The sequence below is a fragment of the Odontesthes bonariensis genome, chromosome 24 (genome assembly GCF_027942865.1).
Source record: "Odontesthes bonariensis isolate fOdoBon6 chromosome 24, fOdoBon6.hap1, whole genome shotgun sequence".
Taxonomy (NCBI): Eukaryota; Metazoa; Chordata; class Actinopteri; order Atheriniformes; family Atherinopsidae; genus Odontesthes; species Odontesthes bonariensis.
Window position 1 is genome coordinate 17396421 of NC_134529.1, and position 27230 is coordinate 17423650.

The 27230-nt window shown below is 41.8% G+C and overlaps 2 protein-coding genes across 16 annotated transcripts in view; both read left to right on the forward strand.

Annotated features, from left to right (window-relative positions):
- akap7 (A-kinase anchoring protein 7) overlaps window positions 1-27230 on the forward strand; it is a 70259-nt gene that overhangs the window by 17066 nt on the left and 25963 nt on the right. For 4 of the 11 annotated variants that reach the window (XM_075459843.1, XM_075459845.1, XM_075459849.1 and 1 more), the window contains 2 exons: window positions 19898-19944; window positions 20355-20455. In XM_075459843.1, coding sequence (XP_075315958.1) covers window positions 19898-19944; window positions 20355-20455 — 148 coding nt within the window. Of the gene's footprint in view, window positions 1-11271; window positions 11872-11960; window positions 12182-12976; window positions 13139-13326; window positions 13482-15683; window positions 15821-16824; window positions 16986-18915; window positions 19029-19897; window positions 19945-20354; window positions 20456-27230 lie in introns of those variants that run through there. The other 7 variants (XM_075459842.1, XM_075459846.1, XM_075459847.1 and 4 more) reach the window with 6 other exon arrangements.
- Window positions 221-11066, forward strand: LOC142375178 (uncharacterized). Of its 5 annotated transcripts, none has more exons than XM_075459117.1 (10): window positions 221-301; window positions 632-700; window positions 789-910; window positions 998-1058; window positions 1235-1387; window positions 1926-2015; window positions 8915-8986; window positions 9164-9235; window positions 9446-9652; window positions 9818-11066. In XM_075459117.1, the coding sequence occupies exons 2-10, from the start codon at window positions 640-642 to the stop codon at window positions 10129-10131; spliced, it is 1152 nt and encodes a 383-aa protein (XP_075315232.1). In that variant the 5' UTR covers window positions 221-301; window positions 632-639; the 3' UTR covers window positions 10132-11066. The 5 variants fall into 5 exon arrangements, with proteins under 5 accessions (XP_075315232.1, XP_075315234.1, XP_075315235.1 ...); XM_075459118.1 differs by lacking the exon at window positions 221-301 and adding an exon at window positions 320-419; XM_075459119.1 differs by lacking the exon at window positions 9164-9235.

The window sequence follows — 27230 nt, forward strand, 5'->3', positions numbered from 1 at the left end:
CAAAATATAAATATTTTTTCTTATGCCTGGCCCTAATAGCCTACTCTTCCAATCCGTACAAATGTGTTACAAAGGCTTAAAATGAGGTAAGTGCCACCTCAGATGAACAACAACACATGGCATATTACACTGTGTTGTTATTTATTTGACAGAAAGCAAGCCACAGGGCTGAAGCAGTGAGTAAAAAAAAAAAAACATTCACGGCAGAAAAAAGTTTGGGCGTCAACTCCTTCGTCCGAGCGCTGCGTCACCAGAAGGCAGTCCCTTTGAGTTTGCTTTTGCTTTCTGTTTCCTGGAAACGGTGAGTACAAATGTTTACATGGACAGACGCATATATCTATAATTATATTTCCGAATTTGCTGAGATCATTTACAGCTAACCCACGCTGCTGTCGCACTACTGACACCCCGTTTTTCAGGTAAATTAACCGAAGTAAAGTGCGCTTTGGTCAGTTCAGGAACCCCTGCCCTCCCCTTTTTGCTGTCTCACGCCGACCTGTTCATGAAGATTTGTCGTGGACTTTTGAACATTTTCAATCCGGACAAAAGGGAAGACAGAAGAGATAAAAATGCATGCTAAACCCGCGTCATAACTCCGTTGTTTTCTTGCCCTCCGTTTCCGTCTCTGCAGGTGACATCATGTCTGTTTTACTGAGGGAAATAAAACAGATTAATAGAGAGGCTGCCTCTGTACTGGAGAGTAAGTGGCTTTTATTTTAGATGCATAGTGCTTAAACTAGTTCAAATAAACTGATATATTGCTTGAATTAACCGCCATGTTCCTTCAGAGGCAGACTTTCGCACTGACTCGGAGATCCAGTCACTGACTCGGGATGAGCTGCACGAGCTGTTTCCTGCGGTTGAGAAGCTCAAGCTGAGAAGGACAATTTTTAGGATAATACACAAAGAGGTAGGGCTGAGTGGGAAGGTATCTAATCGGAGTGATTTGGAACCTCCAGATTTATATTTATTGTTTGACTTATTTTGGTTTTTTTAGAAACCAGTTGAAGTGCTCCTCAAGAAACTGAAGCAGTTCATCCCAAATGAAAATCTCAGGGGTAAGTAGAGGCTTTATGGCAAAAAAAAACCTTTTTTTTTTTTTTTTAAATATATACATAGGCTATTGAGGCATACTCTATATAATTGTTCTTATTTTGGCTCTGATATTGGTGTTTGGCTACACTTAGGTGTTTTTGAGCATCATGCAGAGGCTAACTCACTTCTCTCCATCCAGGAGCCCTTACCGGCAACGGGGTCCTGGTCGACTACCTCCAAATCCTGAGGGACATGAAGGATCAAGTGAATCATGTGCAGAGTTTTCTTGAAGCTCATATCAACGTCCTGGAGAGCAGCAGCAAAGCTCAGCCAGACCAGGAACCTTACACAGGTCATAATGACAGCGTTTTATTTCATTTAAAAGCATACTTCAGTTTGCAGTGAGCAGATTTCCCACAGCTGATGAGATGCTAATATACAATCACAGGGGATGTTTGTCCTGGGTGTCTGGGGCTGGATCTCACGACCAGAGAAATATCTTAAAACGGGATCTGTTCCAATTATGCATTGAACTCCAGAAACAGTCATTATACCTTCATTTATCAGGCGCTTTTAACCAAAGCAGGGATCCATACCCAGCTTGTCTTTCTCACACAACCAAGGCACGCTTTTACAAATGGTCAGTGCGACGTAACGGACTGTCTGGAACAGGAAAATTCTCACGGAACAGCGGAGGAGCATGAAAATAAGCAGCAAATAACTAAACAGCTCACCGTTAATAGGTATAAAAATGGCAGGATACGTCGACACATGAAGTGAGCAAAGCTGAGCAAACGCCAGACGATGAGCTATCGGAGCAGACTTAGCAAATTTATTTTTAAGGTGCACATAAATGAACTCAATATGGGTTTCAATTACAACCTTTTTAGGAAGAGAAGATAACAGGACGAGCAAAGGAGATGAAGGGTCCAACAGAGCGATGACACGCCAAAACAGCCAGGCAGGAAAAGAAGAAAATGGTATCGTATAGATAAGGCTCAGAGTTAACAATTTGTCACAGTTCAGATAAGTTGTTGCACAATATGAGCAGCAACTCTGAGACACAAGGTGGTTGACTTTAAAACTTGACAGTCTTAGCAACATACAGTTCAGCATACGACTGTCATCAGAGTCGGGGCTCTAATTTCTTCTTAATGTTTTAATGCTGCTGGTAAGAATACAAATAACAAAGCTGAGGAAAAATGCAGCTTGTATTGATTTTCTTTGCATCACACATTGTAAAAAATAACAAAACGTTCATTACGAAACACAATTTTTCTTCTGTTAGATACCTTAAAAATGATGTAACTCCAGAGATCGCTGGGCTGGACTGGGCTTACACCGGGTTTCTCCCTGTGTATAATGTGTATTTTTAGTGTTATGTTGATTCGTAGATTTATAAATGCATAGACTATCTTTTGGTGTTTTTCACCCCCATGTTCATGCCGTTGATTGACACGTTGAGTTACAGAAATCACACCAAACAGTAACACAAAGCTGATCCAAAAACTTGAACTTACTCAGCTCCCATCTCAAAATCCACAGTTGTGAGAACAGCTGGGGTCTGTTTCACAAAGCAGGTTCAACCAACTCTGAGTCTATTCCTGATCTCTGAGTTGATCTACTCTGAGATAGAAAACTCTGAGTTTTCGGTTCCAGAAACGCTGATTTGAGTGAGGTTAATCAACTCTGAGTAAGTTCACCTTGAGTTTTGCGTGTGCACCACAACTTTAAAAAGCCAGCATCAATGGAGCCCCGATTCGACGAGTCACCATGGCAACGGGGAAGAGGAGGGGCTACGCTTTTCACCAACCTCGAATTGGAAATCTTAATGCGCTCATACGGCGAGTTTCAATACGTTTTTAGAAATAAGTGCACAGCTGCAGCAGCAAAAGCGTAAGTTTAAATGTAGTCCTTTGCAATCACAATAATATTACAGGGAAAACTGCTTGAATGGTAGCCCATTCATTTATTTAATTTAGGTGCAATCTCGCGGGGGAGGAGCGCACTTGGCAGCAGTTTAAAATGAAATATAAAAACATTGGGCCTCATGCAAGAACATTTTCGTATTTTTATTCTAAATTTCTCTCACTTTTTTCGTAAGAAGGTCTCGTACGAACACGCCACGTCAGATTCAACAAGCGCTCTTAACTTCGGAAAAAGTGTGTAAACGACCTGCGTAAATGATGAATCACACCTGTGCGTATCTTAAGTTCACGTGCACGAGGATAGTAGATTTGCATACTCCACGCCCTAAATGATACCATATAAGGCTGTGCTTCCTCGCTCCTGTGCCAGGAAGTGTTGAGTGTTGAGTCATGAGAATGGCATCAAGGCGCAAAAAGAACAACTTTAGAAGGTCTGAGATTAAAGTTCTGCTTTCAGAGATCCAAAAAGGAAAATCTGTCATTTTTACCAGTGTCAGTAGTGGAATTACGGGACCTGCTAAAGCGAAGAAATGGGAAGCAATTACGAGTGCTGTTTATACCATGTCACCTAAATAAAAAAATAAATGGTTTGATATGAAAACCATGGGCAGGCGCTCGATGACTGCAACTAAAGCCGTGCAATCAGTTGTTGCCTCATCATGAGGGCACTTTGATGGGGTGGTCTTCTGGCACCACACCTTCTGGTCTGCCTGGGCTGGTTCAGGTGGAGACCCTCGTTCATGGCAATATTGCGCCATGAACGAGGTATCGAGACACACCCACCTGGCCTTCAGCTCAGTGCGCTCCACGACAGCACGTGGGCTTTGAGTCACAAGTGTCTTTATAAAATATAATAGGCCTATATATGTCTTTTTTAAGCCTATTCATACAAATATTTATTTGTCTTTTATGTCTTTTTTTTCTTTTGTCCCAACAAAATTCTGATGGTGCCGCTCAAAAAGATAATTGTCTGTAAATGCAAAAATCTATGTGCGGTCTGATAACCATCTCCGACGAATATTTAATTATCTGCGCAATAATGCTGCACCTTCATCCACGGGATCGTTGTCAAAAGGACATGCTATGTTCGTGAAAAAAGTCGCCTCCTACTGTGCCTAAAGGACTTCTAGAAGTAGAAGAACTCGCTCTGCTGACTGAATGAATGAGGAAATCAAATGGCGTGTGTGGCTGAAAGAGGGCGGAGACAGAAAGAAACTCAAGGTTTCTTGAGGAAAACCTGGTCCCGACCAGGTTAGGTTCAGAGTCCGTTACTCCGGTAACTGACGGAGAGCTTAAGTTACCTCTCTTTGTGAAACAGGCTAGAGTTACCCCTCTTTCTCGGGGTTGAGTTACCTCCCTTTGTGAAACGGAAAACTCAGGGTTTCCCTCATTTCAGGGTTAACCAACTCAGAGTTTTCACTAAACCTGCTACGTGAAACGGACCTCAGGTCTCTTTGAGTGTGTTCACCACAGACTCCTTGAAACATCTGTTGTGACATTGTTAAGGCCTCGAGCTTTGTCTTTCCTACATTCCTTTGGGCGCATGCGCACGCAGCGACCGGCAGCTTGTAGTGTGTTTGACAGTCTTCGTTTGTTCTGTTTGTTTGTTTGTTTGTTTGTTTGTTTTTTACAAAGTGCTTATTTTCGCCAGTAAACGTAAATAACTTAACCATCACTCGTCTTAAGACTAAACAGCATGCCGAGATGGAGTGGGGTGTTGTTTTCGCACTAGTTGTACTATGGGCTTGTCTGGGAGCAGGCTGGTACACTACGACAAACCCTACTCGGATTGTATACTCCAGAGACTTTCTACTGAGTTCTAAAGCGTCCGCGGATGCTGGGCCACCTCCGGACCTGCTGTTTCCCAACATCACAGAACTCTACGCTGACAGTACAAATTAAAACTTTTCCAGCTCATCGCGCTGCAGAAACAGGAAGCGAGGAAGGAGAGGCGGGGTACGGCAGCGATCAAGGTGGTCCTTGGCACGCATCCCTCTGCCTTCAATCATCTTAGCCAACGCGCAATCGCTACGGAATAAAACGGACGATCTGCAAGCTCTTGTTCGCTACCAACATGAGTACAAATATGCGTGTATCCTCGCCCTGACTGAAACTTGGTTGGGGGAGAAGGATACTGACGGCGACCTGGCGATCGATGGCTTTGGGCTGCCATTGCGTACGGGCCGGGATGCCTCAACTACCGGCAAGACGCGTGGAGGCGGTGTCTGTCTGTACATAAACGAGCACTGGTGTAAAACAACACTAGTTAGAGAACAACTGTGTACAAAGGACATTTAACTACTCTCCGTTTCCATGCGCCCCTTCTACCTGCCCCGGGAATTTCCCCAGATATTCGTGACTGTTGTTTACATCCACCCGAAAGCAAATGAAAGCTCCGCATTGGATTTAATCCAACAGTCGGTGAACAAACTACAGGCACTCTCTCCCGATGCCCCCAACCTGATCCTGGGCGATTTCAACCACTGCTCGTTGGATAAAGTGCTCAAGTGTTTTTATAAATATGTACGCTGCACCACCAGAAAAGGCAAGATTTTGGACCAGTGCTATGGTTCTATCAAAGGTGCTTATGACTCTATCCCTCTCCTTCCTCTGGGCTCTGCTGATCACAACGCTGTGCACCTCATCCCAGCCTATCGCACATGCCTGCAGAGGGGGAAGGTGACCACTAAAACAGTAAAATTGTGGACGGAGGAGGCTAAACTGACCCTTCAGGGGTGTCTGGACTGCACTGTGTGGGAGGAGTTTATTCAGTCATCCCAAAACATAAGTGAGCTCACTGATGTAGTCAGCTCATGGGTGACTTACTGTGAGGACACTGTCATCCCCACCAAAGTTGTCAAAACATTCCCCAATAACAAGCCCTGGGTCACCAAACACTTGAAAACACTGTTAAACCTGAAAAAGCATTTAAGCTAAACAACACAATAGAATTACACAACATTCAAAAAGACATCAAACGTGAAATTAGAAGGGCCAAAATGGAATACAAACACAAAGTGGAGATGAAACTGAGCACCAATGCCTAGGCTCAGCATGGGACTCTTTAAAAACTATGGTTGGGCTGAATGATAAAACTCCACTTAAAATGGCTTTGGTGGGTTACCCAACAGACTCCATCCTAGCCCAGGAGTTAAACACTTTTTATTCACGTTTTGATACAAAATATGATTTTAAAAAAGACATTTTAGACCTTAAACATGACCTGCTTTCCACCACCCAGCCAGCAGCCTGTTTTTCCCTACAGTGTGGTTAAAGGGGAACTGCGGTATTTTCAACATTAAGCCTCTTTTCTGAGTCGTCTGCAATGTTTTAGAACCCCCCTCACTGCTTTTTTGATGTTTACTGCTGTCTCCGGTATTTGCCTAATTTTGATTCATCTCAACCTGCTTCAGAATGGCAAGTCATGTGCATGTCCAAAAAGGTCCGTAAAAGCACCATAAACGTCCGTTTTCAAAATCATCAACTCACCGGAGTGGTTACTGGTGTGCACTGGTAATCCATATCAAATTTCGTAGCGAAAAGTTGCTTCTGTCATGTTTTATTTGACATTTTGTAAATCCCATTGAGTTCTGTTGAAGACTGGATGCTCGTTGATATTACTCCTCCACCGAACCCGGAAAGAGGACATGTTTGTAGTTCTCTGGCACCGGAAATGCTGCTAGGTGTATTATCCTGGTTTGCATTTCCGGTGCGAGAGAACTACAAACATGTCCTCTTTCCGGGTTCGGTGGAGGAGTAATATCAACGAACATCCAGTCTTCAACAGAACTCAATGGGATTTACAAAATGTCAAATAAAACACAACAGAAGCAACTTTTCGCTACGAAATTTGATATGGATTACCAGTGCACACCAGTAACCACTCCGGTGAGTTGATGATTTTGAAAACGGACGTTTATTGTGCTTTTACGGACCTTTTTGGACATGCACATGACTTGCCATTCTGAAGCAGGTTGAGAAGAATCAAAATTAGGCAAATACCGGAGACAGCAGTAAACATCAAAAAAGTGGTGAGGGGGGTTCTAAAACATTGCAGACGACTCAGAAAAGAGGCTTAATGTTGAAAATACCGGAGTTCCCCTTTAAGACTTTTAAACACTGTAAACTGAAAACAAGCCCAGGACCAGACAATATCTCTAGTCGTCTGCTCTCCTGCTGTGCATAGCAACTAGGCCCTATTTTTAAACACATTTTTAACCTGTCTCTGGACCTTCAGACAGTGCCTGACTTATGGAAGCAATCCACGATAGTTCCCATTGCTAAAAACAAGCACCCTAAAACCCTCAATGACTTCAGGCCCATAGCCCTTACCTCTTTGGTAATGAAGTCATTTTAAAGACAAACCACCTGCTTGACCCCCTGCAATTTGCATATAGAACCAACAGGGGAGTTCAGGATGCTATCATAACCCTGCTGAATCTCATTCTTAAACAGCTTGAGGGCTCAAAGACCCATGTCAGGACAATGTTTGTAGATTTTTCATCAGCCTTCAACACCATCCAGCCCCATCTTCTGGTGCAGAAGCTCATCCACCGCTTTCAACTGGACCCCTGCATCTCTGGCTGGGTCCTTGATTTCCTCACAAATCGTTCTCAGCGAGTGAGAGTAAATGGTCACCATTCTGGATTATCCTTCACATCTACAGGCTCTCCTCAAGGTTGCGTTTTATCCCCTCTCCTGTACATCCTCTACACTGACGACTGTCGTTCTGACACTGACAATCGCCACATCCTTAAGTTTGCGGACGACACAGTCATTGTCAGCCTGCTGGAGGATAATGAAACGACACATGGCCCCATCATGGATTATTTTTTAAATTGGTGTCAGGAAGCTATGTTGGAACTAAATGTGTCCAAAACCAAGGATATGTGCATTGATTTTAGACGCAATACCTGCAACCCCACCACAACCAAGTTAAATGGACAGGACATTGAAATTGTTCAACAGTACAAATACCTAGGCTCCATTATTGACGACAAATTGACTTTTAACAGTAACACGGACTTGTTGTGCAAGAAAGGGCAGCAGCGCTTGTATTGTCTCAGAAAGCTGGGTAGGTTCCATGTTGATAAGTCTCTAATGATTATGTTTTATAGATCCTTTATTGAATCCATACTCACCTATTCTGCCATCTGCTGGTATGCTTTTTTACTTAATGTGAAAAACAAAAATGGCATATCTAAGATCATCAGAGTAAGCAGTAACATAACCGGTGCTCAACAGAAAAGCTTGACTGCTTTATATGAAGAACAGGTAATCAGGAAGGCTGAATCTATTTTGGACAATTACACTCATCCTCTGCACAGTGAATTTCAGCTTTTACCCTCTGGTTCCCGTTTTAAATATCCACTAGCCCGGACAAACAGATACAAGCACTCTTTTATACCCTCCGCTGTTCAGCTGCTTAACTCCACTAAGAAATGCAGATAGCCATATGTCAGGTTGTGTATTTATTTATTTTCTAGGTAGGTCTAGTTTTTTATACTGTGTATCTCACTTCTCCATAGCATTTTTATCTTTAAATCTTACACTGTGCAACCCCCCCTAACCCAAAAAATGTATTTATTCAATATTATTTTTATTATTTTTATTCTTTTTATCTTTTACAAGTTTTATAATGTCTTGTGGAAGTATGTGAGTGTATGCGTGTGTACTACTGCTGCAAAACAATTGCCCAAGTTGGGACAAATAAAGTTACTTACTTACTTACTTACTTACTTGTTGAGTGCGGCTGTTGGAATGCTCTGGGAAAACCTAGGTAATTCATGTTGAGTTTATTCATTGCAAGTTGTGTGACCCTGGCTTCAGGGTAAAAGTCATCTTGATATAGAGAAAAGCCCTACATATGTTTTACTTTGATTTGTTTTTTTCTACAATTTTGATTGAGTAGGCTTATTATGCTGCTGTGTTCAACATGTTTTTCTCTCCAGGTGCCTCAACTGCCTCTGGGGGGATGCTTTCCCCCAATAAAGAAACTGAAATCAGCCCACAGCAAGCTCATGGTATATCTCACTTTCTCTCCTTTTGCAGTCTCCCGACAGCAGATTTTTGCATGTTTCTTCATGTGTTCGTATCATTAGAATACTGTTTAGTTTAAAAAGGATTTATAACTCACATTTCTACAATTTTGAATGAGTAGGCTTATTATGCTGCTGTGTTCAACATGTTTTTCTCGCCAGGTGCCTCAACTGCCTCTGGAGGGAAACAATCCATCAAAAGAAAAACTGCAGACAGCCCACAGCAAGCTCATGGTATATCTCACTTTCTTTCCTTTTGCAGTCTCCTGACAACAGATTTTTTGCATGTTTCTTCATGTGTTCGTATCATTAGAATACTGTTTACTTTAAAAAGGATTTATAACTCACATTTGCCTCTTATGAGATTTAATAGTTAATCAATTAGTTCGGTTCACAAAGTACTTTTTGCTGTAAGTTTCTGTTATTTATTTATTTATTTCACAGAAACACTGAAGTACAAGATGGTTGTCAGCGGCAAAACTTTTGGCGCCCATGTTCAGCTACTGGACAAAATACAGAATTCCTTTCCGTTTCGCTCGGTCAAACTGGAAAAGACCCAGAACAGCGAGGATTACCAGATCGTTATTGTCTTCTGTCCTATAGTGTCACGTTCCACGACGGATGTCAACGAAGCCATGAGGGAAGTTAAAGGTAAGAGAAAGACTTTTTTTCTGACCATCTATGCTGAGGAGAAATATCACTCGTCTCCAATCAGACTTTTCAACATTAACATTTTTAAGTTAAGGAATATGGTAGATATATATTGGAGCTTTTAAAACCTTCTTTCTCATGCTCCTTTTCTTTCTATTTCCACAGGTGAAAAGCCTGTCATTCTGGTCTTGATGCATCACTCTCATGAAGCCAAACCTTCTACCTCTAGGAGGACATGGGATGGTAACCATATTTTGTTGCATGTTGATGTTTTCTACCATGAGACAAAGCATGGATTATTAAATTGCAGCCAAAATGAAGACGCTACATCTGCGATAGGGAAAGAATTAATGAAGCACTGTAGTCACGCTTTTCAAGATGCCAATGAATATTCCATGAACCCGGGTGCTCATAACATGAGCCCCAGTCCAACTCATAAGAACCCCAACCTACCCAATTGGTTTCCTAACATTTTTTAGCGTTAATAGTGCTGATGGTGGCATATGGGCAGCATGCTTGTTATTACAGGTAAAACAAACTCATGGATAGTGCCAACAGCTGCGCTAAAATCAAGAGTCAGTCCAAGACAGCAGATGAAATGCAAGGAAACTCATTTATCTTGACTTATATATGTAAGCTTTCACAGGTTAATCATTGATCGTTAATTAATGAAAACACTGTTGCATAGGAGTTAACTATAACTTTGTGCATGCAGTCACTCAGCACTTTGTGTGTGATCAATTTAAAAAAAAAAAAAAAACTTTGTATAGATGATGGCAGTTTGTCTTTTTTTTGGGGGGGGGGGGGTGGTTTGACATGATCAACTGACATGATTATAATTCGAGCCATAGAGATTGAGTTTGGGGAAAGTGTAAAACTTATTCAAGCAAGCTTATTTGCCTCTGGTTTCTATGGAGAACTGAAACCGCCATGTGCAGGAGTGAATACAAATGTGTATTAAAGGATAAATAAATTAACATGGCAGTGAATGAATAGGATTATTAAAACAAAGCTAAATGAATGCAGATGAAAATGAAAATCAGAAAGGTCAGTTTAACACTCTAGTCAGTGATTATTGCATGAAGTTATTTTAGTTGCATTTATTTGCATATTAATGTTTTTATTGAGCTCTCTGTATTTTTGTTTATTTCTAATTATGACTGTTTCAGTCCTCCTCTTTATGTTTTATCTTGTGCACCACGGTGCTGGGGAAGACTCCATTAAGGAGTGGAGTTGCAAAGGAGTGTACCATGGTTTCTCGTCGTTATTTAGATGAAAAGAAATTGAAGTTAAAAGGAAATTTCTAATGATTATTTTTTATGTTGCCACAAACGTGTAACAACTCTGTACCATTCATGATGTGCAACTGAGTACTTTCAAAACAAATAAATAAACCAGTTCTGAATAATCTGAATCTGATGGGAAACAACAGTAATTGCTGTCTCTTGTTTAACTAATCCTGTTTTATTTGAGCTGTATTAGTACTAGTATTTTATATGCTTTTATTCAGTACAGTGGTGGCAGTGTTTGGAGATCAGGCTTGGCTTTTTCATTCGCGAAGTGCCCTGGATTTTACTTTGAAAAGTCAAACCGGAACCTAGATATTGTTTACAGTTTGTTACTTCCGGTTGCTTGCCACCAATTAGCGCGATACTAACATTTTATTTGTTTGTCTCTAGACTGTTCTGTCAAATATCACCGCCAGCGTACTTTTTAAGTGGACGACATAATGACAAGTTATCGAAAGGTGTCATTCTGGCTAGTTTTTCTAATTAGCAGCACAACTCCTTAGCGACAGTTAGCTAGTAGCCGTTTAGCTACAGATTTTGTGCGGAATGGCAGCTTGAGTCATTCATTTCAACAGGTGTTTGCTTAAGGTGAGCAAAGCCAGTGACTTGAAGTTTCTCATTCGTATGTCCTGAAAAGACCTGTGCGCCAATGGTTTTGCCCCTCTTTAAGAGTTAGTTTGCCGTAGTTAGCTGGGGTATCTCTCCTCGACAGCTGCTAACATCACTTTTTGCGTGACCTAAAATTCACCACGTTTGTCTGTCATGATCTTTGGCCGCGTGCTGCTGAGGCTCGGGTTGCAGTGTTCAAAAACTGTTTGTTTACAGAGGATAAATGCCGTGAATGAGCTACCTGTTCGGAAGCTGTGCTCTACCAATCGCACTCCAAAAGTCAGCGCGTCCACACCGTCTGCGCACCGGTTGGGACTCCAGGTAATGAAATCGTTGCGTTCAGCTTAAGAAAAGCTCGATCGGTCAGTTAAAATATGTTAACGGATTATATACGCGACCCCTTTTTATAGGCTACAACACAGCCCTGTCTCTGTCTGCTAACAGTAAGTGACATGCAGCCAGCCAGCTTCGCCTATAGAAGAGAGACCAATGTGGTTGTTTCGGATGATGAAGATGACGACGAGGAAGGTGGTGGTGAAAAAGAGGGGGAGATCACCTCAGGCCAGGTGGATGCACTCGGTATGGAGGTCCATGAAGGCACCGCAGACACTGGAGTGTCCTGTGAGTAGAGGTGATCTCAGATAATGATGGTGTCTGTCATTATACATTTAACAGCCGAGCTCTTTTCTTGGCTGTGCTGAAAAAAAACCCAAAACTTTATTTTGTGTTGCTATTTGTGTCCCTTAACAGCTTTTACTGTAATGTAGAGCTCTGTTACCACTGGATCTGTTATATACGGAGGTCACACTTAAGCAAATTAAACACCTTTTGCTCTTTGGATGTCCTATAAAGTATAGTGCAATTGTTTATAGTGTAAAACATTTTGCATCACAACATCTGTGTAGGATGTAGTATTGGTACGTCATCTGCTGAATGAGTTGAGACTGATTTATTGGGAAAATAACCAAACAGAAATGTGTGGTGGTTGGAACTGTCGCTTGCAGCAAGAAGGTTCCCGGCTCAGATCTCAGCTGGGGCCTTTCTGGGTGGAGTTTGCATGTTCTCCGGGTACTCCAGCTTCCTCCGACCATCAGAAAAACATGCAAGTCAGGTTGATTGGTGATTCTAATGGACCATAGGAGTGAGCGTGAGCGTGCATGGTTGTCTGTCCCTGTTTTGGCGCTGTGACAGGCTGGCAACCTGTCCAAGGTGTACGCCGCCTCTCGCCAGATGGCAGCTGAGATCAGTGCAGAAAGTTTATTGTGCTCTTGAGCCAGTCTGTTCCTGTGGATGCATGTGTATGAACATTAAATGAAACAATACTTTATTTACAACAAAGGGAAATGATGTGTTTGAGTACATTGTTGTTTGTTGCTATACCCATGTTCATTCATATACGTTGTGCTTGTTTTTGGCTGATTCTCAGCAGCTTCCAAAGGATTGAATGAGAAAACATCAAAGAGGAAGATGAGGAGGGAGAGGAGGAAGTTGATGAGGAAAAAGCTCAAGTCAGCTGATTCCTCTGCCAATTTGATGTCTGAACTTCCATTTGCACTGACCAGCCCCACCTCGTGGAAAGAGCTCGGATGTATGTATGCTTTTACTACTACTTTATGATGAGTATTTGTTCTCTTTTTTTTTATACCCAGAGGGCGGCTTAAGAGTACCATCTTTGATTTGCTGCCCGACAAAGTTTAGCTGTAGCCTTGTTGCCTTCTCACTAATTTCACGTTCGGCGAATTGATGTTTTTAAATCTATTTGTCTGTTCTGCGAAGTCCCAAACCCAGAGTCGGCGGAGAAAAAGAGGAAGAGGAAGAGAGGAGACAACGGAGGCCAAGTGGACAGTGAAGAGGATAAAGACCAGAAGAAAAAAAAGAGGGAGAGCCAGAGACCAAACTACTTTGTCTCCATCCCCATCACTAACACTCAGGTGGGTTACTGCTGGGCTGTGCGCTAAATGAAGAACACAACCTTTTGGAAGTAAGGATTTATTGTCATCTCTGTATTTCTTAAGCATCACAGTGAGAGTGAAGGAAGCATGTCTATTCTGACCCGCTTGATTTTTCTTTTTTCTTTTATTACAGCTACTCTTTAGTTTTGTGATTTATTTATTTATTTTTTCATTCAAATCAGTTCTTCGTCCAGTGGTTAATCAGTGCCACCACCTTCTGTTCGTAAGACTCAGTAACTGATTATTGTTGATAGTGCTGGGCGGTATGACCAAAAATACATATCACAGTATTTTTTCACGGTTTCACGGTATATCACGGTATTTTTTTTTTTCATGCATAATTAGGTGTTCACTAGCCTGGGTGCCAGCCGAACTTAGCCCCGCCCATAAAAGTTTTGGTCGGGAAGTTCGGTCTGGCTCTGCTCAGTTGGGAAATCATTATGCCCGACCAAGAATCGGTCGACCCAATCAGATTGCCAGGGCGGGCTTTATACGATGTTGGACAGATGATCAACAGGGACATTATCGACTACGTCACTAAAGAGCGCTTTGTTTGACTTCGTCTGAAACAAACATGGCTGCCGCTGGAGAGCTAGGGTGTGTAGATTCTGCCATCGAGTCTGTTCTACAGGATCTCCACATTGCATTCATTTTGAAAGACGAACAGAGGAACGCGATAAAGGCTTTTATCGATAGAAAATATGTTTTTGCCGTCCTTCCTACAACAAGTGTGTGTTGCTTAATCTACGTCACATACTACGTTGCTCTGATTGGTTGTAGGTCTATCCAATTGAGCGAAGAGGCATTTTTTCTCCTGGTTCGGTTGAAACACACCCCATACTCAAATCTCTATTGAGCGGTATCAGACTCACATTCTGACTAGAGTCGTGAGTATGACGTAGTCAGGCTAGGTGTTCACAGCATTTTCTACAGATTGAGAACAGAATTAAAAATTAAAATAAAAATTCTTCAAAATAATTCCTTTGTTAATAATTGGTCACACAGAACTTTATTGTATTAAAATTCACATGTTCATTGTAAACAAATGAATAACATAGCTAATTACACTGATCGGACTGTTCAGCTGTTTCAGACTGATACCTCCGGTTCAGGCTGGTCCTCGATCATCATCAACACGCACTTCTCTTTTTCAATCGCGGAAAATATTTTTCAATACTCATCTGGATTGAAGCAGCAAACATTCAGTGTAAGAGTTTAAAAAAACTACTTTATTTGATTCACAGCTGCTAGTGTTTAGACCTCGACAACCCAACTACATTTTTTTTTTTTTTTTTTTTTTACGGCAAACTTGCGACTAGTTAACTTTATAAAGAAGGCGTAATCGCTTGTTTGCTATGGGTCGGGTCGGGACGGGACAACATTGTATTAAAAATATAAAATATTTTTAAAGGACTTTTTAATGTGTGATTTTATAAAGTTGCACGTGATACCAACCTTTTGTGAATTTCGCCAGCCGTCTTCTTTCGGTTGAGCTAATCTAACGCGACGCTGAAGCTAGCAAGCTTCCACGCTTCCAGGCATGATCTCGCTGATGGAGACACACGCGGTGTGCACGGAGGGGAGGGGCTGTGTGTGTGTAGGCTGACAGAGAGATGGAGGGAGCAGGGAAAGGAAATGCAGCTTAACGAATACGAGTCTTTTTTAAATAGCGTTAAAAATAGACAGTAAACATGCGTGTTTAGAAGCGCAACTCTGAAAAGGGTCCCGTCTCAAACAATGTCGCGCGACGCAGCGTTCCCCCCGTTGTGTATGGCGGTATATTAAAAATTCATGTCATAATGAAATTATAAACCGGTATTCGGTGTGAACCGGTATACCGCCCAGCACTAATTGTTGAGCCTTTCTCCTCGTGGGGTCTTTCTGTTGAAAATGCCTCCAGGTTCTCTCCCTCTGATGAGATATGTGTTGGATGTGGAGATTTTTAGTTTGCCTTAGTGTATACTAGCAGCAAATCTCTCGCAAAGAGAAAGAGAAAATTGAATTCTTATTGATTTTTGACCCCCCCAAAAAAAGAAGCCTCTGAACGGATGCTGCTTTAGACCAACCATTTATGCCTTTTGAGCATCTCTGGAGAACTTGGCAGTTTTGATGTAATGTGTGTCTGAGTGAGGAGATTCTCTTGAGTACTGCTGCCTGTAAACTGAATGCAAATTTGTCCAGATAAAGTCATCTATGACTGAAGTCCAAGAGGCAATTCTTCAGCAGGAGCCACGGTTTGCCAGAGCCATGATCCCTGTCCCAACCCTTCACATCACACTTCTAGTCACTCATCTTGCCCACCAGGAGCAAGTAGACCAGTAAGTCCAGTTCACATGAAATCTGCACACAAAAACTGAACCCTTGACCCCCGCAATCAGGGGATTTGATTGCTATTTAAACACAATCTGCCATGGAATTACACAAGATGAAACGGGGTACAAAGTAGTGATTGGAAGAGTATGAGGCTAAGTTACAATATACTGCTGAGTAAAACAGGAATATAGGCTTATTATAACAGAAAGTCCTGACAGTGAATGAGTAGCGGTCTCACTGTTCAGAGACTGAAGCAAACATCCTCAGTGTCGTGCCGTGTTTCTGCATTCTTGTATTGCAGCCGCAGCGCTCCCCACAGCTTATTATGTGAATAATAGTGGCGTTGTTGGGATGTTAAAGAGAAGAGATGGTGTACGAGTCAGGTGAAATGCAACCTCAGGATATAACCGCACTCACACAGGGATTATGCGATGCCATGGTAGAGAGATGAAGGGATAAAGGACGCTGAATAGCTTGCTGTGGCATTTTCAGGTGCCTTTGTCTCTGACTGCAGACAAAAAAAAACAAGCAAAAATGTTAAGATGAAATGGTAAAACATTTTCTTTTGCCCGTGATTTCTTTATTGCCTTTATTGTTCTCCCAGGATATTAAACTCAGTCATTCTCGATGCTGAGGTTCAATCAAACGGAGAATTTTCTAATCGGTGCGTTCTCACATTCCCGTTCTCTCTCGAGGAACTCTGCTCAGTCCATGTGAAGCTGTCCACTGTCACAACAAACTCTTGCAGTCTAGTTGCATTTGGAACAAATTGGACAAATTCAAGTCTATACTCCCCATATCGAGTGCTCAATCTATATAATGGCTCTGGAGCACGTACGTTATGTGATGATAGTCCTCCGTAATCTGAAACGAGAAGATTTTATCTTTAGTGATAACTACATTCTCTCATTATGCAATGTGTCAGGGAGGGTGAGAGGATTAAGTCAGGAATTGGCGTGTGTGTGTGAGTGCGCGCTGTGCATATTCATGTGTAAATATCCTTTTCCAGGGCAGCAGGCGTGCTGGCTCAGGTCAGACCGTCAGTGGCTGAGTTGCTGGGTGGGCGGGACCTGGTGCTGCCCTTCTCAGGGATCAGTCATTTCAGGAAGGAGGTGGTGTTTGTTGGACTGGCCACCGGACAGCACAGACACACACTGGACAGCCTGGCAGGTTAGTTGCTCCACCTCTTTCAATTTGGTGCGTGGGATGTATTGAATTCTGTTTGGGTTTTTTTGTGATTGCCTTCTGGGCATCACTTTACTGCAATATAAAGTGCTTTATTGAGATTAAATATGATGCAGTAGTTGGTTTGTTAAGCCCTCTGAAGTTGGGGTGTTTCGTAACGTTACTTTGTAGTGTCGGTGAGTGCTTATTGTTTTGGGGGCTTTCCTACTGGAGGTTAGGGTACGTGGATGTGTTAAGGTATGTTATTTATAGAAAAAATTGAGATTCTTAAGTTGACTATGTTTACACTCATTCAAAAAAATGGTTCGACTAACTTGGTTTTTGTGATGGAGTGACCTGGGAATCTGGGAAGCAGTTTTAGCATTTAGTTAAAGTCATGCTCTGTAAACCCTACTGTAGGATTATACAGCATAGGTATTGTTTCTGTGAACCCTTTTGTCTTTCAGTGTCACCACTTTCTCAGCCTTTTTTTTGGACCTGGTTAAATAAGATTGAAATTCGTTGTCTTTTCTTTTCCCCTTCTTCATCTCCGATTTAATTTTTCACCTCACGTGCGTGTTTGCATGCGTGTACGTGGTGTGTGTCCGTCTTCTTAAGTCAGCACCACGTGTGGAACAGTGTGCAAAAGCATCAGCTGTGTGTTTTTGTGTTGTACCTGCGGCAACTACATTAAGCCACATTCCTAAGAGGATTCCAACGCCACTGCTCTGTGGCTCTGACACCGACACACACGTACACAGTTAATCAGTTCACACTAGGGTAATAATACTGCCCATTTCCACTCTAACATGTCAGTTAGATATATTGATTTCTTAAAGTAGGTTCACGCATGTGTGTACAAGTGGGAAATGCCACAAAACAGTTTTTTACAGTTTTCTTATCCACATAACTATCTCCATGATTACTTCTGTTAGAGTTTAAATTATGTTTTAATTTCACCCCTTTCTATTGGAAATACCTCAACAAAACATATTAGTTGTAAATACACAATATATACGTGTGTGTATATACATCTATATATAGATGTATGTATCAGAATAACTTTTGTGAATTAAAAGATAATTGAACATGATCACATATCCATGCATAATGTAATTTATAGATAACACCAGTCAGACTATTTGACCCCATTTATATTGCATTGTTGACAAAGTTTAGAGAAGCAGTGCTTCAGTTTGTTCGTTAACTATAATGAAAGTATAACCTTGTATCACTTTTGCTACACACTTTAGAGTGCAGCAGCATGTAGAGTCTTGATATTAGAACAACAAGCAAAGATCCCAGTTCAGGACAGTTGAGTTTCCACCTGGACGTCACAAAAAGTTGGATCCTCTTGAACAGTTCTTCTCAAGTCTTTCTAACAAGATAAATGACTTTCCAGGAATAAAAAAAAATGGCGACTGCAACAAACAAGGGAAGGAGAAGACAGGAAGTCGGACCTTCTTGTCATCTTGTCTGCTCTCTCCACCGCTGTTATTGATTATATACTAACCTTTCTGTCCCTGTAGAGTTCCTCTTCTAAAAATACCTCTGGAGCTCTCCACTAAACCTCATCAGCTGGTGTTTGCATCTTGCCCTGTGTATATCTGTCCTTGCTGGTTGTCTGTTTATACCCCAGTTCATTTAGTCTGTAAAGTCTTTAAAAGGGGACTTGAGGTAATTCAGTGGAGGAACCAGAGGTCTATGTGCTACATATGGTTCATTTGGATTTAAATCCATGTTATGTGCGCCTGCATTAGGTCAAGACACCGTTTGTTTTGATTAGTAAAGCTGTTGATATGAAGGCATATTCAGCTGTTTTGTTTTAATTTCACGTCGTACATGTGTTAAAATGCACTTTTGGTTTTAATTTTGGTGCTTGCTCATACTATATGAGGGGAAACTCAAACTAAAAGGTTGTGTGCGTGTGCTGCAGAGCTGCTGAGGAGCCGTTTTGAGGAGCAGGGTCTTCTGCAAGGAGACGGCCGTGGCTTTGAGCCCCACCTCACCATGATGAAGCTGTCCAGAGCATCGAAGCTACAATCTCAGGTACACGCATGCACATGAGCAGGCTGAGTGAAACTGGGCTATTAAAAGGCCTGCGCGTACTGTGTGTTCCAGCGAGTGAAATAGATATCTCTAATTTCTCTAAAGGAATAAAAAACCTGAATAGATGAGAGGGTTGAAGAGGCCCTTCACGGGTTCATTTTTATGAATATCAAGTGTTTTTTTTGATTGCTTTACTCATTATAATTGCCTCAAATTTGCTACTCTTTCTTGTTTTTGCGAGCCATCCCAGTTCACTGACTTCAGAACTGCGAGAAAACACCAGTGCTCATCTTTTCCTTTTAAATATTATTTCATAATGGTCCCTCCTGCCTCCTTGTGGCTGTAAAATCCAATTGTTTGATGCCAAATTATTGCTCCTGTTACATTTATTAGTTGCAATAACTGACGTGCCTCAGTACTTTAGAGGATAACTGAATAACTGAGGATATATTAATTTATATTCCAGGATCTAAGGCTGAAGGCCAGCCACAGATAAAGAAGAAGTTTCCCAAGAGAAAAGAAAGGTGTCTGAGGAGGGGTAGAGATGAAGAGGTGGAATAAATGAGCAGAAATGAAATAAAGATGTAAATGAGATGGTTAAGGAGTTAGAGGGTGAAAAATGATGCAGACGGGGGGGGGGGTTATCTGCATGGGAGAGACGGAGGAAGGATGGCATCTATCTTTTCCTTCTGACAGATTGAACCTCATCCTTCCTGGCGCCTGCCAGGTTGTGTCCTTGTCTTCCTCCACACTTTGTATATATTTTTGTGTTCATTGAAAGGGTGTGTGTGTGTGTGTGTGTGTGTGTGTGTGTGTAAAAACTGCGGTGTACTCAACAACAAAACAAACTTTCCTGTTGTCTCTTTCAGGGTTTAAAGCGTGTGGACCCGGCCCTTTACTCCAACTATACCAACAGGTAGGTGCTTGTTATCAATAAGTGAGACGTTGTGTGTTTCTATATCACTGTGTTTTAGATCCTGTATATATAGGAGGGATATACTGCAGAACTAGAGAACAGTGGGAAAATGTATGTCTCATCGTTGTGTTAAGATCAAGATCAAGTCAAGACTGAGACTCATCATATTCATTTAGATTTGCACAATAAGTACTAAGGCATCATATTTTTAAATGTCTTACTCCGGTTATATTTTCAAGGTAGGAATTTACTCATTAATCTTATATATCAGTTTTTATTAGTTTGTCTTTTTTAGCACCATGTGGCTTTTATGACTCGTTGCCACCTTTACATCCTTCTCCGAGCTCTCTTCTCTGTCCTGACGTTCTCTCCGTGTCGTCGCTCTCAGCCCGTCTCTTTTCAACACTCAGGTTTTTTGGAAACCAGACAGTTGAGCGGTTGGATCTCTGTTCCATGTTGAAAAAGAAGCAGCAAGACGGATATTACCACACTGAGGCTTCACTACAACTCGGTCAGTCCACACACAAACGCATGCGCCCACATCTTTTTCATTCAGCCCTATTGTGTTGGTGTTTAACATGTAGCCACCAGGGGGCGCTGCCGGCTCACCGCTTTCATTTCATCAACATGATGGTCTTTATGGCAGAGGATGAAATTGGCTTTTTTTTAGCTTGTTTGGGTCTTTTGTTGTTAATGAGGATACGTAAAGCTTGGACGGATTCCTGTTGCAAAGACTCAGCCTTTAATAATAACCAGTTCAGCGTGCCGCTGGGTTGACGCAGAGATTTTTTTTTTGAGTAGATCCTCTCGATACCGTTTAACCTCATGTGGTCGGCAGAAGATAAACGAGAGGCAAACTGGCCCAATCGTACACCATGGGGGATACTTAAATGCTCATTTCCATTTTAGACTCTGCTGCCCAGTTGCTCATTACCTCCCTGCCAGCTTTTTTTTTTAATTTTTTTTTTTTGCAAACTTGGCTGCACTGTAGAATATGAGCTCAACTGTTTGCTGAATGGAAATAGTTTAGAGGGGCTGTGAGTCGTTGTAGATGTGCTTTGGAAAATGAAAATTGTTTCTCATTTTGGTTTTAAAGCTCAGTGCATGTGTGTGAATAGCAGGTGTCTTTTGAGCTGTTATAGAGGTCTCGATGTTGTGCAGTTTATGTTAGTGTGTAGCCAGATGTTCCTCTTACAGTAATATGCGAAAGCTTCTTGCACCACCCCTCATTTCTTCTTATTTTGTTTCCAAGGAGCCCGACTTTCTTATAAATCTTTATAGTGGTCTTGAGCAATAGTTTTTCAGGCTTGGACACTGGCTGCTTTTTTAGTCATGATCAGTCCAGTCCTTTTCCCCCGACCATTGTCTGAGGGATGTGGTTTGTTTGTGTGTTTGCGCCTCTTAACACTGACCGATGTCAGTATCAAATAATTCAAGTATTAAAAAAAAAAAGGCATCAAACTTAATGAATGAACCAGCGTTGTTAACCTTACTGTTAAAAGCCTGTTGCAAAGACATAGTTTGTTCCCATTTTTCTTTAGTTGCATCTTTGAATGATGACGTTTGACAGACAAAAGATTGTGTTTTTGCGTCAACAAGGTGATTCCCAAAAAGCTATTGGCCAAGAACTTGTCATATATCAGCGTGGTGTAAAGTTTGTGCTTAAAATTTGGAGGAAACTGGAAAAGTGGAGGACAAAAGAAGAAGTTTCAGTTCTAAAAATGATCTATCCACAAGTGATGTCCTTAAGAAATAGGAAAAAAATCCAGCAAGGACCTGAGAGATGCATCCGGCTCTTCAGTTGTTCACTGAAGCCTCATTAGAAATAGTCTCCATGGAATGGTGGCTGTCAAGAAACTATTCTTAAGGAAAGTAAACAGGGAGAAAAGGCTGATGTGTGCCAAATGACACAAGAACAGGACTGAAAATCAGTGGCAACAGGCCTTATGGAGGGATGAATCCTCCCCAGAGCCTGGACCTCAACATTATTGAAGCAGTGTGGGATCATCTTGTAAAGGAGGAAAAGAAAAAAAAGCACAGCCAACATCCAAAGAACCAAGCTTGTTAGAATTGTACAAACTCTGTTTTGTTTTGTTTGCCTCACACACTTGTATTATCATTTATGTTTGCACATGTTTCAATAAGTTGCTGCCCGGGTTCATGTTTTCCTGACAAAAGTGATATAAGACTTTTTGCACAGTGCTGTTTGTCAAGGAGTAACAGAATAAAAAGAGGACATCACACTTCTGAAAGATGACTTTCTGAAGGTGTTGTTCTTGTCTGCCCATGAATAAAACAAATGCTAAAATTACTTGTTCAACTGCCACTTTTGGCGCGTAGACTCCCGAAACAGACCTCACAGGAATTTCAACAAGTGCAAAACGTGTGGTGCTTTGCGACTGTTCGGAATGATATGGTAATGGCTATAAACGCTAATGTCCCGCTGCCTCATGGCTGAAATATTTCTGCAGTTAAGTAATGGGATGTATTTATATTTTTGAGGCTGTGTGGTATGCGGTTAGATTCAAATCAGTCCACCGATGGACTGATTATTATTATATTTTTTTTTATGGCAACACGAGCCAAAAAACCTGATTTTGTGCCACTTAAAGAAGAGCACCTGCTAAAAATGCAGAAACGGCTTGTGCCGAGGTTTATCTTGAAAGAGCAGAGGGTTTATTGGGTCTCTCACTGTGAATAAACATTAAGATCTGTAGTGACATTCTGTAAAAACAACTTCCAAAACCAAACAAAAACATCTTGCATCTTGCAAACCCTGTTTGTGTGTTTGTCTTCGAGGATCATCTGTCGCTTTGTAGAAACGACACAAGATGTTCTGCTAGATTGAACTTGTCACATTGTTGCCATGGCGTTAACAAGATTAGTGTAGGTCTCACACTGGCTATCACATGCTAATATGCATATGAACACTATATAATAGATTGACGGTCTTTCATAGTCTCGCTGTGAAGTACACTGATTGCTGTGTGTGTGTACGAGTTGAAAAAAAGAGCTGTCAGCTTTAGTGAAACGAGGCTCTCGCTGTGTTTTGTGGATCACTGGGTTATCCGTGAGAGACGAAGAGTGACAGTGTGTGTGTGGGAGTGAGAGATGGAGCAGGGGGATGTTTACCTCGCGCTTCTCATCGGCAGAAAAGCTTGTGTTTTTGTTTTGTTTTTTTGTCAACTGTTTCCCGAAAACAGCGCATGCAAACTGAGCCTTGCACGCACTCCTCTGATATTACAGGGGAGCGTCTGCACAGTGTCGCAGGTTTGGGTGTTTAAATACAAAGTAATAATGCTTGCTGTCTGCGAGGGAAGTTGTCGGGAACGGCTGGAACTCGATGTCTGTTTTTAGTTACATAAGCCTTTTAAACTGAAAGCGTTTCCATGAAATCATCAAACGGATCTGGAACCAACTTTTGAAATGTTGCTGAGCGGAAAATGTGCACCGGGCATGTGTCCGTCTACTGGTTTAGATCAAATAAACTTGGCTGTGTAGTGACGTCAGAAGGTGTCAGGTGATCATTCACATGATGAAATGCAACATTTCCACTTCCTTTGAATGTGAATATAAAAAAAAAAAAAAACCTCAAGCGAGAGTTGATGGACAAAATGTTCAAACAAATCAAGAAAGATGATTGAATGTTTTTGCAAACTAAAGCCTGGTATATATTGTACAAATTTCATCAGCCTAAGGTGAACGAGGCCAAACTAAATCCAATCATGATGATAACGTTGCTATAAGCCCGGCTTATTAAGCCGTAGTTTCAAAGACCATCTCGACTGTGTTGCACCAAACGATAGAGATGGACACATTTCTGACATTAGCAGAAATTTGGCACGCTCATCCAATTCTAACTGCTGCTACAACTTGCAACTCTTAATCGGCCAATAGGAATGTAGCTTGGAGTAATGTGCTGATCACCACAACTTGCAGAGTTCAAACAAGGAACCAAATCAGGTGGAGTTTCTTCCAGCTCAGATCATGACGGTGCCAAGAAGGTCGCAGCATGGAAATAAATAGAGGCAGTGCTGCTCCCCGGTGAGTAGTGAACATACTCCACACTGTTGTAAACGGTGCAGTCATTTCTCAGTCTGTCAGCTCGTAAAATCTCATTTACACTAATGTGACGCTTGGAAACCGTTTTCCTCTTCAGTCGCCGCCAACTACGATTCAGCAGGTATGGTCGGCGTACAGTCGGCGTACATCAAACCGACATCAGTAGCTTTACGGTTAACATCTACCAAAGCTTCTGTTAGTTTCTTAATTTCCCTCATAGATCACTCAGTTGTTCCACAACAAATACCTTCTACATGCTTAGAGCAGCAGGACTGAGTGAAAAGTGAGAGACGGAATGTTCAGCATGATGGACTGCCTACTTCTAAAAGGGTCTTTTATGTCATTGTCAATTCAAAACACTGCCAGAACCAAAGTGAGAAAACGCATTCATCATTATAAAAAAACTCTCTTGGTTGAAAAGGGGCCAGCATCCACACCATAGCTTTAAATAACCGTAGTCTGTGGCCAAAAACACATGATGAGCGGTATGTGGCATCGCTCTCTCCATAGGAGGCCAATTATTCAGCCAGCACACTGCAGTATTATGGCTCAGTGGAGATAACCATGCAGGAGAAATGATAAATGACACCTCAACCACAGTTCAGCAGGTTCAACTGAGAAACCGGTCATTTGCAGTTAGTAAAACAGTGCCTTCTATGAAGCTGTTTAATCTGCACGTGTGAGCTCCATATAACCTGATTAATCTCATCTTTACAGGTTTAACCTGCTCTATATCCCCTGTTCTTACAGGGGGCCAGTGAGGTTCAGTGGGCTTTTTCTGGTATTGCACACTGGTCAGTGTATACGTGTTTGTTAATCCTATAATCCACAGTACAACATAATCCACAACAGAGCCTGTGACACCCATTGAAGAAGGTTGTGTTTGTGTGATATGACGGCAGAGGAGGGTAGAATATACAGAGAGAAGAAGAAGAAAGGTGGAAGGACTGGAAAGGGGGAGAGGGGTTGTTGTAGATGGTTGTATGTGATTGCCAAAGTTAGGTAGGCATTAGTAATTCAAATACTAATAAAGACAAACTTAATGGTGAACCAAAAAGTTTTTGTTGCTCAAGCCAAAGGCACATGACAACTGAAAATCCAAAACTGGATAAACAGCAAGCACTACAGGCAAACCATAGAAGAAGAGACAACATTGACCTGACAAATGGCCGAGAGGACCGCAGAGCTGTAAATACTGAGAGTGTTGATGAGTGGAGTGAGTAATTAACAGGAGACGGGTGTGAATAGAGACCAAGACAGCTGAGGACATCTAGGGATAATAAGGAGAATAGAGGGAAACCAAACCAAACCAAAGACCGATTTAAAAACGAGACACTAAACAGAATACAAAGTCTTACTGCGGGATCTAATGGAGGACTGAAAACTGAAACAGAAAACACAAAGAATAAAGCTCAAACAAAATAAACCATAACCCATGCTGAACATCTCTGTATATTCGACTAAGACAGGAGCATGCTTACTTTTGGGTCTCTTTATTCTCTTTCCACACACTGCTTTGTAGGAATGTGACAGTAATGTATGCAAAACAACTGAGATGATTAAATGTGTATGTGTGGGTAAGGAAAACCATTATTTTTGTGTCACTACAGAAGGAGCTTGTTTAGGAGTAATGAGGAATGTTTAAACTGTTTCACTTCCACTTACCCTTACCCAGAAAGATGGTTTTTCAAAGAAGAGCCAGTTTTAAGTGAGATTGGTTGTAAACAGTCAAATTCTCCAAATATTATGGATTTGCATATATGCTAAATTTACCCCACCAACACCAATGCACACCAAACCACAGCAGCATACGTAAGCACATGAAGATGATGTGTTGCACAGTGACATTTTGGCATTTTACTGGGATGAAGTTGCTCATCCGTGTACAGACTGTGCTGTTTGCTTTCCGTTTTTCCTCATTTTGTGCTCCTTTTCCACTCACCAGCCAGAAAAAAAAAAGAAAAAAAGATGATGCAGTTTAGTAATTTGCTTGCAAGTGGGCCAATGTCTCTTAGGAGAACTACAGAATATTAACGAGGGTGCGATATACGAGCCATGATCATGGTCGAGTAAAGGGCTGTTCGGTGGTGCTCAAGGTGTGAAAATAACACGGCATTAGGTTTTAGGTGTCACTACATTAAAACCAAATGCTCTACTCTTGATATTAGCTTTGGTGACGTTGGTCCAGTGTCAGTTTGTTCCTTTTTCTTCTGGGGTAGTAATGAGGGCTTGCCCTTAAGCTTTGGCTCACTGCATTGGGAGATGACCTCAGCTTTCTCTGTTCTCAACTGTGTTGGACCCCCTGCCAACACTGGCAGTGTCAGGGGAAGAAATGGAATTGGGCCTTTGACTGCAATGAGCAAATTATTTCCCACGATGCAGTAGACGGACCTAACCAGTCAGCCTTTAAGTGGTCTATTATTTCATCTCATATTCTGTAAATACCGCATAAATAGTACAACCATCACAGACTGTGGGAAGTCTCGTAATATATTTGCAAAACGTATTTCGTCCGTTGCCTAGGTTGGAAACCGGGCTCTGAAAAATGTCAAGTTGATATAAAGGATAAATGGACAATGGAATATTCCAGTTTGTAATCTTATCACCCACTCAAAATGCTTTGCAAGTCACCCAAACCCACTCGCATACATACTGCCCTTTTTTTTTTCTTTTTTTTTTTAGTCTCAGACAATGTCCGCACATGGTCCACTGATCATGTGTGACTATGGCTGATGTCTCATGGCAAAGTGACAGCAAGAATTTATGACTTCGTCTGCTGACTCCGACACTGTGACCATCTCTAGTCTGTTCCTGGCAACACAACAAGACAACTCTGCTGAAGCGGATGCTAACAGCGTGTCCAGGTTACTAAATATGTCCCTGCTTTGCAAATACTAACAAAGCAAGAATAGTACAGTATTTGAATTTTGGTGTCTGAATCTGTTATGAACTGTATGTGACAAACGGTGAGCACCTGACAGCTTTCCTGGAGTGAGATTAAGGAGGGGAAAAAGGGAAGAGGGGAGATGGGGTGGCGGAGGGGGAGGGGGAGAAGCTCATGGCAGCGGGAATGCAGATGGAAGGACAAGTTGGAGAGATTGGAAAGGATTGAGGAGCAAGGAATGAGATTAAACAACAACGATGGATGAACGTGTAAGGAGGAAAGGGAGAGAATAGGCTTGTTGAAGGAGTAGAAACGAACGGATGGCGAGGATGAGAAGGGC